Source organism: Passer domesticus, chromosome 7 (genome assembly GCF_036417665.1).
Source record: "Passer domesticus isolate bPasDom1 chromosome 7, bPasDom1.hap1, whole genome shotgun sequence".
In the NCBI taxonomy this organism is placed as follows: Eukaryota; Metazoa; Chordata; class Aves; order Passeriformes; family Passeridae; genus Passer; species Passer domesticus.
Genome location: NC_087480.1, coordinates 35,200,457 through 35,216,297, shown reverse-complemented (window position 1 = coordinate 35,216,297; position 15,841 = coordinate 35,200,457). Strand labels below are relative to the sequence as shown.

Sequence of the window (15,841 nt, the reverse complement as noted above, 5' to 3'; positions counted from 1 at the left end):
TTCCAAAGGCAATGCCAACTGCAAGCTGTACCTTCTCCAGCTTCAACTCTTGCTTTGGAGCTTCAAAGCTTCCCAGCAGCTGGAAGCTCTTACTGGGGACAATAGCATTTATGTGTGTGTGGCTTCCCAGTGCCAGCATGGGCTCGGGGCACACAGCAATGGGCCGAGCTTGCAGCAAAGCCAGCAGTGCCTCTGCTCTCACAGAGGGGAGCCAGTGTCTGCTAAGAGAGATGGTTTCACAGGGAGTCGTGGGGAGGGGAGATCATTCTGTTTGAAACATGGTGGACGGGCTTGTCATCCCCAGCCCTGGGCCTGGCTGATCGCTGTGGCAGTGGTGTGTGATGGGTTCTTCTCCTGGCTGCTTGCAGAGGCAGAGTACAAGTGGCTGGGACATAGTGAATAGATCGAGCCAGAGCCTCTGCACACCCAGCCTGGGGCCGAGGCAGCGGTGCCATCAGGAGACACTGTTAGGGATGGGGGTGCTCTGGGGACTGGAACAGTGGCTTTGGGGTGCCTGGGGTGCTGCAGGACCTGGGCGTGGGGATGTTGCAGGTTTGACAGCAACTGGGGTGCTGCAAGGCTTGGCTTTGGAGGTACCAAGAGTTCGAGGGTGCTGTCAGTGTGTGCTCCCCGGGATAGGACTGGGCTTTGTGTGTGTTGAGTGGGTGCCCCCCTCTTTCCCCTGCCGTGGGGCCGGGGGCGGCGCTGGGGGCGGCAGCTCTGGCCCCACAAACTCCTCCCCCGAGCCGGACCCGCCTGGGCGCTCCCGCTCCGCCGCTCCGGTGATTATTCTTCTTCCTATTATTTATTATTCCCGCTGTTATTGCTCTTGCCCTCCTCCTCTTCCTCCGGCCCTCCCCCGCCGTCCCGGCCCTCCCCGCCCCAGCCGCCGCCGCCGCCGCGCTCCGGACCCGCCGCTGCCCGGCCCGGGCGCGCAGGTAGGGCTCGGGCACCCCGCATCCCCCGCCCCGCCGCTCTCCAGGGGCGTCGGGGCCACGGAAAGGCTCTGCCAGGGATTGGGGCTGCGATGGGAAGGGGGAAGCCCGAGTGGTGGGGGGCGCCGAGCAGGACGGGCTGGGATGCTCGGTGGGATGCTCCCAGCATCATCCCGCTCCCTGCATCCCGGGGCTGCCCCGGGTCCCTGCGCCACAGCTTCGTCTGGGCAAAGCTCCGGGGATGTGGTGCACTGCGAGATCCTGACTCGTTTTCTCAGGGTTGTGTGGTCCAACTTAGCGCTGTGCTGGGTTTGTTCAGTCCCCGTGAACTCTGATGGCAGCTCTGATGGGTGGTAGGACAGTTTTCCCATCTCTAAACCTACTTCTTTGCAGCCTCTTGAAGTTTTGGAAGTCCCAAGCCAGGGGCTTAGCCTCCTGCTCCCTCTCCTGGGGCCCAAAGCTTTGCCATTCATCAAGGACATGTCAGCCCATCAAATCCCCAAGCTCACCACCAAACCTCTCCAGAGAAATGGTGGCTGCCTTTGCTGAAGTGGAGGAAATCAAATCCTTTGTTTATTCCGAAGGATCTCTGTTTTATCTCTCATTGGGCTGCAGTAATTAAAGGAGACCTGTGCTTGAGCTATTTGCCTGGCTTTTGTTTTCTCTTAAGGTTATCCTGGAGGATTTTATTCCCTCCAAAAGGGCATGTGGAAACATTTAGTGTTTTCAGCTGTATTTCATTTGTGTACTATTGATTGGCTCTCCAGCAGAGAGATTTTCTAAGGGATGGTGGAATATTCCACCCCAACAGAGGCTTGTGTTTCCGGGGCTGTTTTTTTTCCCCTTCCCCAGCTTTGCCCCTTTTGCTTCCCTAAGCCTCAGAATTCCCTGTGATTCTGTTTGAGGGATACTGTGTGTACTGGGGCTGCTGGTTGGCATTCAGCTTTGTTCCTGCAGGATCCAAAGGGTTCTAGCCAGGGGTTGGGTGAAAAGGCTTTTCCTAGGAAGGACTTTTTCACCTGTTGAAAATCCAGGAGGGTAGAGCATCAGTAGGCTGCCATTCTGGATGTGATGGTGAACATCATATCAGTGAGTTCCTATTCCAGCACCATCTCTGCTGGGATGTGAAATCCTCATCCATCTCTTTCCAAAATGCTGGATTTTAACCTGGCCACAGGCCTGAGGGCAGCCAGCTCCAGAGACCTGCCTTGGAGAGACAGCCCAGCCCTGCACTCTTCCAGCCCAAAAGACCCTTTGCAGGGTGGAAATTACGTGTGAAGGATTTTCCACTTGGCAAACCCTCCTCTGGAGAAATGCAGAGCATCCTCCAGCCATTTTGCATGGGGCATTTTGGGTGCATGGACCAACAGGAGAGCTGGCAGCTGTGTGTGTCTGCTGGGAAGAGTCAGGATGGAGCATTGAGCTGCTCCCAGCTGGTGCAGGATCACCCAGCTTAGCCATGGGCACAAACAGGAACATGAGATATGCTCCTATTTCTGGGAGCTGCTTTGTGGTCATGCCTCAAATCTGATAGCCCTCAGGGCAAGTGGCAAACAGAAATAAGGTCAGGCTGTGGTGTTCCCTTTGTTCCCTGCCCTGGCTGCCTCCAACTTCTCCCCCTCGATCCCCCATCCCTGCTGCCCCCTATCCCTCCTGGCATCTCTGCCCTCCTAACCTTCCCTGTTGCTGCTTCCCACCAGGATGAAATATTTATCGTGGCTCTGTTACTTTTGTTGTCTTGAAAACGAGTTTCACACTTCATTTGCATGAGACATTTAGAGACTTCACGTTGGGTTTTCCTCCTCACTGGGTGTGTGTGGCAGTGTGTGTGTGACCACCCCGGCTGGCCCCTCTCCTTCCTGATGGGGCTGCTGAGGTGGAGCACCCTGAGTGATGGATGAGTCTGTAGCCCTGCTGTGTGATAAATCAACAAGAAGGGGAAAAAAGGTCTGAAATCCAGCAAAGGGTTTAGCTCTGCAGGGGTGACCTGCCTGTGTCCAGTTGCATTGTGGCTCCTTGCTCTGCCTGGGGTGCAGTGGGTGGTGAAAGGAGTGTGAGTAGCAACTGCAGGTGAGCTTTTCCCACAGCTTTATGGAAAAGTCAGTGCTGGACCTGATCCTGGAATGACTCCACTTGGATTTACCACAAACAGTGGGGTTTGGGTCAGATGCTGTGCCCTGTGTTTGACCCCAGAGCCAGCTGTGCCCCAGCTTTCCCTGGTGTGTGCAGCCATGGGGCTGTGGTCCAGGATCCTGATGGATGAGCCATCTCTGGGAGATGGATTCCTGCTGGCTTGGAAAGCAGAACTGTGGCTGGGTGACCCTGTCCATCCCACGGGGTGTCTGTTTCCAGATGGGCTGTCCTCCCACAGCACACTGTCAGCATCATTGTGGGTACTGGGGTGTCTGAACTGCAGAGCAGGAAAGGGGACCCGTGGCTTTCTCATCCCTGCATGGGGCAACTTTCCAGGAGGAAAGGACCCTCAGGTTGATATCAGTGGATTCACTCTGGTGAGAAGGACAGGAGGGGCTTCCCAGTACGTGTCCTGAGGGTGGGCATCTCTGGAGGACAGAGTGGCTGTAAGCTCCTGTTCCCATGGGTGGTGTGGCTGTCCCTGGGTCTGCAGAGCCATTGGGAAGGATGAGGTACGTGGGCTCCTTGTGGGCAGTGTCAGATTCCCTGGGTTGCCAGTGGTGGGGTTTGGGCTGGCTCCCCTCCAGGCTGCCTGGTTTTCATCCTGGTGCCCTCAGGTTGGGAGGAGCAGCTCATCCCTCTGTCATGTCCATCTCTCTGCCGGGGTGACCTGCAGTGGCTCCTGTGCAAATCCCACCCTGCTCCTGCTGTGCTTCCTTGGAAGCCTGGGGGAAGTTACAAACATTTTTGTTCCCAAAGCTAGAAGATGGTCACCCAGAGGCCCTGGAGATGGGCATCCAAGCTCTGGGCAAGTCACGTCTCCTCCCTGGAGCTCAGGGATGAGCAGCTGGTAGCAGCTGCCACATTGGGCAGACAGAGGCAAATGAAGAGAAGATCAGAGAGTTTTCTGGGTTGTTTTTTGGATCCTGATCACAAAGCCTCCCTTCCAGAGCCAGCAGCTGGCCCCGATGTCTGGCCCCAAAAAGAGACAGACTGTCTGCCTTGTGCTTTCGGGGAGGCTCTGAGAGCCCTCCCGACTGTAGTACTGGTGCACGTGGGAGGCTCCTCTCTCTGTATTGCTGCCTGAATGCAATTAGGCTTTAATGAGTCATTAAAATAAATCTCTGTTTCTACTCCAAGCAAACATGCTGGGGGGATGCTGACAGTCGGAGCAGCAGGTCTTGCATCATGCAGAGGAAGAGGCTGCCCTTCCCCGTGCCTTCCTCCCCTGGGCTGGCACCCTCCATCTCCCTTTCCCTTGGAAAAAAAGACATTTCCCAAGCACCATGCAGATTAGCAGCTACTGTGAGAGCAGGATTAGACTATAACCAGCCCTAGGGTTGGGTTTTTTGTTGGAGGAGCTGTGACCTGGGGGGTTGTCTGTTCCCTGGTGCCAAAGGGCACCTGGCCAGCTGGAAGTGGGCAGAGATGTACCTCGTTTGTTAGAGATGCTCATGGCCATGTCCTGTTTAACCCTTACCTGGATATGGTGGGCAGCTGGGAGAGATCTCAGCTGGCCCCATGGCTGGATGGAGATGATTGTGAGGCAAGCAGCAAAATGTGAAAGGGAAAGTGCAGTAATTCACCAGCAGGCATCCATGTAGTTTTCCTAACAGTAATGTAAATGGGATTTAAAGACCTGAGCCAAGAGGGGTGGTGGTGGCCTCTCACCTTATGGGCAAACACAAGGCTCATCTCCTGTCATTCTTCTTAACTGGTAAACAGTGCAATTACCCCTAATGATGTCTCTGCTAATTGAATCCCTCCACAGTGGCTGTCTAGCTGGCACACTTGCAGGCAGGAGGGCAGATGCTGGCAGGACACAGAGGGACATCCCCTGCGTGCCCCTGAGGAGCAGCACCCTTCCAACACCTCCCACTGTTTCAGCCACCAGTCCCCAGGCTGTGGGAGGGCACGGGTTAAACCCTGGGGGCGAGACAGAGAATTTATTTTGTGTTTTATTTTTGCAAAACACGTAAATTGGGTGACGCCGCGGCACAACGGCTCCGCCCCGGTGTGCCGTGCCAGGGGGGCTGGAGCTGATGGGATTACAGAGGCTCCAGCTTCATCCAGAGCTCTTCCCCTGGGCTTTGCTTTTGGGAGCAGAGCTTGCTGCTGCTACATGGAAAGGTTTTGTTTCAAGGCTGGGAGGAACTGGGATAGGGCAGCAAGGACAGATCCATGTGGGAACTGGGAAACTGGGGAAAGAGTTTTCATGGGAATAGTGGAAATGAGGTGGCAAGGGTGAAATGTCATCAATGTCCAGGGCAAGAAGGGTGACAATGAAGTGGTGCTTTGGAGAAGTTGTCCTGGGGGTTTTTTCACAGCAAGCTGCTGAGAAACTGGCTTTATGAAAAATAGTCTTTGGAGGGAAACTCACTGCTCTGCTTGGCTGGATCTTGTTGGGGATGCTCTGTGGGGTATCTCTGAGCAATGCTTCTGGGATCGATGCTCCTCTTCCACTCTGTGCCCGGGATGAAGATGCATTTGTTGTCCCTGAATGGAATCATCCCTGCTGGAGAGCAGAGCATGCACCTTCCTGTGGGGGAGGAGTAAGACAAACCAGGGAGAAGATCATGTATCCACAGAGTGTGTTTGCAGCCCCCAGGGAATGGAGGGCTTTGCCTGAGGTCTTCATGTCCTTGCCCTGATGGGAAGAGCCCACTGGTGTGCGAGGTTGAAGGTTTCATCTTGAAGCAATGAGAGTGCTGGAGAGACCTTCCAGGGTTGGGAATGAACAGTTCAGCATCCTTGGTGGGAGGCTGACACCATCACACTGCTGGGGAGAGTGCTGAGAATGCTGGCTGTGATGCTGGGGAATAGCTGTGCTGTGTTGGTGCCTTGCCACAGGGTTAAATAAGTCATGGGATACCCCAGCAGTGCAAGGGGCAAGCACCAAGGGTGGAATCAGGGTGGAAGCAAATAACCTTTCCTGATCCTTTCCACTCCCACAAGGATCTGTGTCTTTTGCTGGGTGTTGTAAGCACCCATTGTGACAGGGACAGCACGGGGTGCAAGTAAGATCCGTGTCCTGGCTCTCCAGATCTGTGTCCTCCAGGGATCCACAGTGCAGCAGGATCCAGCCTGGGCTCTGGCTCTCCTCAAGCCGTGGCCACAGGCAAGGTCCCAAGCCTTTAGCACATGTGTGTGGGAAAATTCTCCAGCTTTTTGGCCAGGGTCAGTCTCACCTGGGACACACCCAGCACCCTGGCTCGCTCCTCAGGGGCTGTGTGGCTGCTGGCAGGGACAGGGATGCTGGCCAGGTGCTGGCTGGCTCCGGAGCGCCCGTGGGGATCTGACGTGCAGGATATAATCTCAAAAGCCTTTCTCTGTGTGACCTGGCTTCATGCCACCGGTTTTGTCCCTGGTTATTTTGTTATTTTGGGAGCACACGGAGCTTTCGGCAGGACCTGCCCCGGGAGGAGCCCTGGGCACAGCGGCGGGACATGAGCCGTGTGGATATTCCCATCCTGCATCCCGCTCTGGGCTGCCCATGTCTGACACCTTCCCTCTGTCCGGGGCTTCTCCCCGCCCTTCCCGGGACTGCATCCACCCAGCCTGGCTCCCTGGGCTGACTGGGAGCCGGCTGAGCGAGCACAGCGGGGAGGAGACGTGTGGGAGGATGAGGAGGGAGCTGCCATTCTCGCACGCTGGGTTTTAAGCCGCCCTGCAGCGAGGAGGAGCTGCAAATGGGGTTGGAATTGTATAGAGACTTGCCTCGGTCCAGGTGTAGCCCTGGCTGAGCCCACGGGTTTGGTGTCTGTGTGTTTTTGGGGATAGGGTGGGGTGACAGTCCCTTCTGTGTCCCTCCATCGTGTCCACGGCTGCAGTTAATCCACTCAGCAGGCGAGAGGGGATCTGAATAGTCTCTTAAGGAGATAAAGGGCAGATGAGATGCCCAAGTAACGAGATACCAGGATAATCCGTGCCTGAGACGTCCCAGCCTGCAAAGCTGCCCTTCCTCCCGAAGTCTGAGGAGTGCTGGGAGGTCTCCCGGGCAGAGGAATGTGGATGTGCCAGCTGGTCCCAGGATGTGCCACACCTGGACAGAGATCGGAGGGGGATGCTTGGTCCTTTGTGGTCTTTTGCTGTTGGCAGGGAAGTTCTCCTGGGCTCCCACAGGGCAGGATGAGACGTGGTGTGGGAGGCAGTGAACCTGGGTGGGCAAGAAGGTGGTTTTTGGTCGAGTTTGATGGCCAGGAGAAGGGATCTCCTGGGCTCAGAGGGTCAGGAGCACGGTGTTACAGCAGGAGTGCAGCCCTTCATGCCCACCAGGAGCTGGGGTCTGCCTGGCAGCTTCCACCATTGAAGGTGTTTGATTTTTTTAACATTGAAATTAATATATTGCTTTTCCACAAAGCTTTTGCCAGAAAAGAGCTGGTTTCACATCCTTGGTATTTTGTTTTTCTATCCCTGGGCTGGGAAGAGGCAGTGGGGAGCCCTGGGGAGCTGGTCCAAGTGGTGGAGGGAAAGCAAGGGCAGACTTGCAGCAGGGCATAGAATTTTTGGTTTTGATGACTGACTGTGAGTCACTGGAGCCTCAGCTGGGGGACAGTGTCACCTCTGCAACCTGGCTGCCCTTGTGGTAGCCGGGAGCAGGGTGTTGGCTGCAGGAAAACTGCTGGGAAAACCCCACGTGGCTCAAGGCACCAAAGGCATCACAGCAGGAAAAAGCCTCGGGCAAGAAATGGGTCACACAAAACACCCTTTCTGCTGGGAAAAACCTTATTTGGAGTTCTCTGCAGCAGGCAGAAATAAAAGTTTTCCCAACTGCTGCTGTGATTTCTGTCTGCAGACCAGTCCAGACTCCAGTATAACTCCAGCAGAACCAGCAGCAGGTTCAGCTGATTGGGCTTCACATGACCCAAGGGTTTTCCACCTGGGCTGGGGGCGAGCACTGGGACCAGAGGGAGGCTCCTGGGGGCTGCCAGCTGCATCCCACCACATTGCCATTGCTCTGGGTAAAACTTCCTTTGGCTCAGCTCGTTTGTGTGGTGGGGTCTCCTTGGCTCTGCTCCCCCATGGCTTGGCTTGTCCCCTCATGCTTTGCAGTACAGAGCAGCTGAGGTGCAGGGAGTCTGGGGGAGCCCAGCCTTGCCTGAGCACCCACCCTGCCCCGTGGCTGGGGGTTTGCAGCAGAGGGTTGATCCCCCTGCATCTCGCTGGGCTGGGTCCGTGTGGGGCAGGTCGCAGCTGCCTGGGAGCTGCCCTGTTGCCTGCTGCCATAATCTGTTTTGAAAATGCTGGTTTTTTCCAATTAGGCCTCTGGTGAGGCAGCGGCCGGGCTAATTTACCAGGCAGACATTTCATTGAATTATCCCGTGAGCTGCAGAGCAAAACCAGGAGAGCAGAGCTTGGGTTGGGGCAGGACTTGTGGCAAGGTTTGGCATGATGCTCCTGGTGTAAAACTGTGCCCTGCCCCAGCCTGAACCTGCTGCCGAGCTCTGGTGGGAGTGCTTGACTCCCACCAGGGATGAGGAGAGGCTGCAGGAACACCCAGGGTAAGGATGGCAGTGTCTCAGCTGGGCTGGGAGTGCTGCTGGCTGCCAAAAACCTCGCCATGGACTTGCAAACCCTGCAAATCTGCTATGGACGTTAATGAAGGAGAATAAATACAGAAGCCTGAGATGCCCCTCCTCCCCAGAGTCACTTTTCAGGCCCTAACTTTGAGCCGTGAGGCACCATCAATTAAAGAAAATGTGTCTCTGCAGCCAGCGGCTCGGAGAGGAGTTGGGTAGAGCCGCGGAGCCGCCCTCCGCCCAGCCCCGGGGACAGAGTGACAGCGCTCCGGTCACTCCCCGGAGGGCAGGCAGCACGGCAACGCAGCCCTGCTCGTAGAAATCCTGCTTTTATTCAGATGATTCGTGTGCCACAGGGTCCCCGTGCCTGTCCCCAGGCACCCGGGAGCGGCTGAGCAGCGAGTGCCAAGGCATCTGCTCGACCTGGGATATTTAAATATTTAAACAACTCTCGACTCCCTTTTTAAGCCAGAAGGATAAATGGGACCGTGCCTCGGGGAATTGGATTTGTGCATCCCCTCTGTCCTATCCTGCTCCTCCGTGTCCTATCCTGCTCAGCTCACAGTGCAGCCTAGGATTTACAGGATCCATAAAATGTATGGCCTTTTGTTGGGATGGAGGAGTGGAGCTGAGCCAGTGGAGCCCAAAATGCTCCTGGGATGTGCTTGGGAAGGGTGGATGGAAAAGGGGTATGGGCTGGTTCCTGGTGGCAAAAACATGAAAAGGCTGCTGTACTTGTCCTGCCCCTTTCTGGACATACTTAATTTGTAATTCCCAAAACCCCACTTACTCCTGAGACTGTGGCTCTTGCTTCTTCCCTGGGAGGTGTCACATTCCCTTCTTCATCCATGCAGGAGAGAACTGTGGGCTAGAGAAAGCTATTTTATAGTCACAAATGTGGTGGGAAATGAACTTCTGGGCTGCTGGTGGGGAAAGGGAGAAGGGTAGGAACTTCCTCCTCTTGAAAAATACCCCCTCCAAAGAGAAGAGGAAAGGCAGTGCTTCTCTTGTGCTTCATTTTCATTTTTGCCTTTGTTTAACATTCATTATGTTAATAAGGAAGAGCTCAGTTTCTGAGAGGGGCTAGTGAAATGCTGACCCCAGCATTCCCAGAAATGGGACCAGAGATGGGGCACGAGGAAGTGCAGCCATCCTGAGACACTCAGGTCTCAGAGGTGACCAAAGGATCCCCAAGGCTAGTCCCTCCTTACCCAGGGTCATTCTCCAGGGCTGCCTGCTCACTCCAATCCTCAGGCTAATTGGATGCTGCTCTCTGAGCTCTAAATCAAATCACAGCTCCCATGAAATGAAGTTTTCTGGATGTGAACAGCTGCCTGCATCATCCATCACCGCCCAGCTTGCAGTGTGTCTGTCTCGGGGTCATCAAAGGTCAGCATTTGCCATTTTCAGCCACCCACTGTCACCTTTTCCCTGTTAAGGAAGGCACCTGGGAGGTGACAACTGCACCAAAGGCTCCCTGTGTGTCCCCTCACACTCCTGGCAGTGGTTCAGGGTACAGTTTGGTAACAGGGAGCGGCAGCTGAGTGTGTTGGTCTCTATTATTAGCTCTGTGCTGGGTCTCCTGATGGATGGCAATATTAGCTGGGTTATGGACATATTGATTTCTTTGGGTTTTTTTTTTCCTTTGTTTTGTGTGTGAGAGCGGCTCAAGGAGGAAATCCAATGCGTGCCTGCCTTTTGCCTTCCTCCAGGAACTTCCCATGAGCTGAAAATCAATTTGTGGCAGGCAGGATGTGCAGACCACCACAGCAGAGCGAGGAGGGTGGGTGATTTTTGGGCAGGAGGGTTCCACACTGTGCCTGCTGGGACGTGCAGCGGAGAGGGGCCAGGGCAGAGTTGGGAAGGTCTCTCCTGGAAGCTGCCACCTCTCTCTGTCAATTAGAGCCGCGTGGTGAGCGGGTAATTAGATCTCCTCAGCTGCAACGGGCTGGCACTTGGGCCCTATCAATTATCCCTGCTCTGGACGAGGCACAGAGGGACACGGGGGCCAATAATGAAATGTGGCTGTGCTGCTATCGCTGGGGGTGACGGGGCGATGGCTGCACCCACTTCTTGCTACAAGCCCCCAGCTTTGGTGAAACAGCAGATTTGGGGCACGGCATCACCCCTTCCTGGAAGCTTGCTTTATCCACCTTTTCAGCACCCACCTGTCCCAACAGCCTCCCTAAAAAAAAACCAATTTATTTAGCCCCACTGCAGTGAGAGAGGTGGCACTGGTGGGGATGGGGACACTGGGCAGCCCCTTTGGGAAGGAGGATGAGCTGACAGTGGAGTTTTTCTCCTTGTTCTGCCTCCCAGGGCTGCTGAGTCTCCCTGTGGCCATGTGGTGCTGCCTGTCCCCACAGTCCAGCCTGGGACCAGTGTGACTGTGACATCCTGCCTGTCCTTTTCTGGGTAAGTGTCAGTGGGGTGGGGTGGGGGGGATGCTGGGGCCTGTCCTAGAGGGGATGGAGGAGAGATTTCATTTCCCAGCGGCACCTGAAACATCAGTGATGGTGCATCCGCCTTCCTTGTAATAAATTTGAAAGTGGAAAAGGCCAAGTGCTGACTAAGCCAGGCCTGCACCCTGTTCCTGTACAGCTTGGGAAATGCCTTCTTACCCTGCTTCAAATTAAAGAAAATAACATGGGGGTGAAGAAGGGCTTCCCTCACATCCCAAATCAAGGCAAATTCTTGGGAAATGGGAAAAGGCAGGCAGGTGCAAGGGCTGCTGTCAGGCCATGTCTAACCTCTCCCTCCACTTCTTCCAGGTCCAACGCCTCCGTCACTGAACGTGAGTATCCCCTGGGTGCCATGGCATGGGGATGGGCATGGGGGCTGCTTGGCCTTGTAAGTGCAAGGGCTCAGACTGTTGTGGAGTTCAGAGGCTCCCCTTTGGCTTTGCCTGGTGAAAAGTCCAGGATTGCTCCTGCATTTTGAAGCAGAAACTGGCTTTACTGCCAGGAGGGTGGAAATCATCCCTTTTGGATCAGTAAGGGTGAGGTTTTGCCAGTGGGCTGTGGGGTGTTTGACAAAGACCCCAAGCCAGAGCAGCAATAACAGGGAGGAGATGTGATGCTGCATCTCATGTGTCCTCTTACTAAGAGGAGGAGGAGGAGAATATTGGATGAAGCTTTCCCAGCTGGGGAGAGGGGAATGAGGATGCAGTATTTTGGGACGGCTTGTGGGGATCACATCCATGATGTAATGACAGGGAAGGTGAGTTTTGTGTCCCTGCCTTCCAGAGTTTGATGGAGAATCGGTCGGATGACAGCGGGAACTGTTGTTATCACCGGGGGAATCCTAGCAACGGTGATCCTACTGTGCATCATTGCTGTGCTCTGCTACTGTAGGCTACAGGTGAGTGTCCTCTGCCTTGTCACCCCCACCTTGCACTGGAACAGGCTCCCCAGGGCGGTGGTCACAGCCCCAAGCCTCCCAGAGCTTAAGAAGTGCTTGGACAATGCTCTGAGGCACACGGTGTGATTTTTGGGCTGTGCTGTGCAGGGCCAGGAGTTGGACTCTATCCTTCCAGCTTGGGATATTTTAGGATTTTGTGCTCCCTGGGCCAAGGTGCTGCTGCAGGAAGGGTCTGGATGGCAGGGAGTTGAAACCTCCTATCCCCCCAGGTGCTGCAGTTATGTCCTTCCCTCCCCTAGGTGTGGAGGGTACTGCCCTGCGGCTTTTGAGGCTCTGCAGCACTTGCTAATTGAGGTGCAGGCTTGACTGGGTTTGCAATACCAGATGGAGATTTTTATATACTTTTTTTTTTCCCCTTGTAAATTAACCGAGGAGGCTTTCAACAACGGCTAGCTACAACCTCCTGCTCTTTAAAAGTTAATGTGAAGTCTGTGCCATGCAGCAATGCCCGTGTGATGAAAAGCACAGCGCTCACTTGGAGCAGTTTTCAGCCGGCAGGATGAAATACCTTCCCCTTGCAAACCTCACGGGGGGATGGATGAGGGTGAGTTCCCCAGCAGGTGCCTCCTGCAGCACGCTCGGGTCCGGGTTTTGTCCGGCTTCTGCCGCTTCCCAGGACGCAGGAATGACGGAGCAGATCAGCGAGAGGCCCCGGAGGGTTCCTGTGGCAGCGGGATGAGGGGAGTGGGGATGTGGCAGGGCTGCTCCGCTTCCCCTCACACAACCCCTTCCCTCTCCTGCAGTACTACTGCTGCAAGAAAAATGACTCCGATGAGGAAGAGGAGGAGGAAGAGGAGGAGGAGGAGGAAGAGCCCGACCTGCCCACACACTCACACCTCGTCATGTGCAACGCCTGCAGCTCCCGCATGGTGGACGGGCAGGGCAGCCCCGCGCCGCCGCCCAGCGAGCTCAACCAGCACGGGGCTCACACCTACTGCCCGACCTGCTCCCCGTACGGCTCCCCCTTTTACATCCGGACTGCCGACATGGTGCGCAACGGGGGCGAGAGGGTCGCCTACGGCCCCGCGTGCTACAAGGAGATGGGGCCGCCCCTCAACATGGCCTCCCTGCAAAGCTACACGGTGAGCCGCCACGGCCTCCTCCGCGACAGCTTCCCGAACCCGCGGGCCATCAGCACGGAGGTGTAGTCACCATCGCCACTAGCACAGGGTGTCCCCAGCTGGCACCCGCTCCAGGGAAGGGGCTTTTCACGTGTTTTTGAGGAGAGGAGCCCGTCGCCCAGCCCGAGGCCAGCGCGGTCCTGCTGAGGCGCCCAGCACGGCCGAGCCTCACAGGCCAGAAGGCGAGGGAGACCTCAAAGGGCAGCGCTGAACCGGCCACCTCCGAACCCATCATAAGTGTCATTATTATCTACTCTCTCTCCCAAAGGGACTTGTCTAACGAGGGCTATGTACAGTACAACCTAACTTCATTACCCCCTGAGCCCAGCGAGGCCTTCGGTGTCCCCACCCAGCCAGCCGAGGTGATGCCCGCTGCCTCCGGCACACGGAGCAATGGGCTGATCATCCAGGGCCAGCTGCCATTCCCGGTGAATCCCAGTGCCCAGCAGGGCATGGCAGCGCTCCTCAGCCATGGGGAAGTGAAGAAGGGAAGATCCAGGTCATCCTGCTCCCCTCGTACTGCGTCAGTTGCCACTAGCAGTTAGCTTTTCTGTTCAAGTGTAAGATAAGGGCACTGTCTCCCACCTGCTTCGGTCTTTGCACGTGCTGAAGAAGTTCAGGACATGAATTTAGGTCACTGATGGGGGAGGCAAAGTTCCTCATAAAAGTGCTCACCCACGCCAACAGGCACAGGCCAGTCCTTCTGTGGCCAAAGCCCCCACCTCTTCTACTCTTCACAAGCTTTCTTAGGAACAATTTTAACTTGGACCCATGAATATGGCAAGATTTTACTTATGGGAAGAATTGAATTCCTAAATAACCACAGTTTTGGTCACCTTCAGCTTTCAAAGCCCCACCCTGACAGCTCCGACAGCCAGAGGAAGGTTTGCTTTAGGATGGATTTTGCTTTTGACAGCAACAGCAGAGCCCACTGGCTCACATCTCCTTTGCAGGGCCCTCCCACTGGAGAGTGATGTTCAGGTGATTGGTGTGCCCCTGCTTTTGCTTTTGGAAGAAGAGGGTACAAGACCCAAATGTGTCTTGAGCATGTTCTGAACGTGGGTTCACAGGCACTGCAGCCGGCAATGACAGCCAGTGACTCTGCCTTTCTGCAAAAATGAATGTGGGAAAGTTTCTTCTTCCTCCATAAATCAAATTAGGTGAAAAATCACTAAAGGGACATCTCCATCATTCCCAGGAACTTCCATAGCAACCAGTGCAGGACTGCTCTGCTGAGCACTTCTCATTCACAGCAGGGAGGAGGAACCAGGACAGCAGTGATCCCTGCGGATGCTGTTGGAGGCAATGGCAGAAAACCCTTGCTGTGCCTTTGCAATATAGGGTAGGACTGCTCAGAAACGTGAGCAGTGGGATTTTATTTTCACTGTTGTGATTTATAAATCATTCCACTGCTCACAGAAGGATTTGGACTTGACCTTCCCACTCACACACAGAAAAAGTAGATCTCAGCACAGAGGCACACTGCACCAGCCTCAAATGTCCACGTTACCAGGCAAAAGGCTGATGTACACATTGGACCTGCCCATGCCTTGGCACTTCTGATCTGAAGAAAGGAGCCAAAACATCCCAAAACATGGTGATGGTCCTTGTAACCAAACACCTTGCCCCAGCCTGCATTTCACACACACTTCTGAGCAAATGTTATGCACCATCTCCCCCACCTCCAGCCCAAAAAGACATTGCATTTCCATTATCTGGAGACTCAGTCTAGCTGCATTGCTTTTAGAGTCTCTATCCATTCTCCAAATAGTGACAGCAGATTTTAATGTCCTCTCACATTAAGGGCAGGCAGGAGGGAAGATGAAAGTTACCAGCAGCAAAGCTCTCTGGACCCACTGGTCAACAGTCTGTGGCTCCTACTGCCTCCCATCTAGCCAGTGCTCCTCCCTGAAAACATGGTTTGTAACTGGAAGAAAATCTTGGCTAACTTGATAAATCCCATTCTTTCCCACTAGAGCATCTGCTCAGCTAGGTCTCATTGTGCTGGGAGCCAGGAGAGGTTAATGTGTCCCAGCGTGGCCTCTGCCAGACGGCCCCGTGATGCCATCCCCTCGGCAGGCACAGAGCCAGCACACGGACACGGCGGCTCCCGGCATCCAACTCTACCTCTTGGCACACAGAAAGGCTTTCCACCTCCACGAGTGACACACTTCTGGGGGTCACCCTTGTGGTTGAAGGGAGGCCACTCCATTGTCACCTTCATCACAAGCAAATTAAGCGTGACCTGTCGCGGGCTAACGAGGCGCCAAGGCTGGGGAGGCAGTTCCAGAGCAGCCAGATGGCCAAGATGAGGGTTGGCCTTGCAGCCAACACACGCCCTGGATCTGGAATGGCTACAGGGAAATGGGTGAGTCTGGAAGGGCTGAAAACGTGGGGGATGCAGCTGAGAATTAGAGGGTTTGGGAGCGGGTGGAAGAACAGGATGGGGTAGGGGCAGGGATCCCAGGTTTTTTTCCACTTCAGATTCCTCCTGTTACTATTCTCTGTCTTTGTTGCTCAGCTATGGGTCCAAATTCAATGTCAGAAATAAATGAGGACTTTGAAATACAAACCAGAAGTGGTTTCTGTTCTTTTGGCAGGCAACACCAAAAGGGCTTTATCCAGTGCTGCCTGGAAGCTCTACTGGTGCATGGATTTTTCCTCCCCACCCTTCCTGCTCCTGCTTTTGCTCCTCTTGTGTCCCCTCCTCCTC

At 55.0% G+C, this 15,841-nt stretch overlaps 1 protein-coding gene across 1 annotated transcript; it reads left to right on the top strand.

The window, feature by feature from the left end:
* Positions 1-760: 760 nt before the first annotated feature.
* LOC135304823 (protein FAM163A-like) lies at positions 761-15,784 on the top strand. Its single transcript, XM_064427660.1, has 5 exons — positions 761-938; positions 10,907-11,002; positions 11,359-11,381; positions 11,833-11,947; positions 12,751-15,784. The coding sequence occupies exons 4-5, from the start codon at positions 11,855-11,857 to the stop codon at positions 13,153-13,155; spliced, it is 498 nt and encodes a 165-aa protein (XP_064283730.1). The 5' UTR covers positions 761-938; positions 10,907-11,002; positions 11,359-11,381; positions 11,833-11,854; the 3' UTR covers positions 13,156-15,784.
* The last annotated feature ends 57 nt before the right edge of the window (positions 15,785-15,841 follow it).

What these genes read in the sequence shown, in the direction of transcription:
- LOC135304823 (XM_064427660.1), top strand. Translation starts at nt 11,855, where the DNA reads ATGACAGCGGGAACTGTTGTTATCACCGGGGGAATCCTAGCAACGGTG. An exon ending in TCTGCTACTGTAGGCTACAG is followed by an intron (nt 11,948 to 12,750) that starts GTGAGTGTCCTC and finishes CCTCTCCTGCAG; the next exon opens with TACTACTGCTGCAAGAAAAA.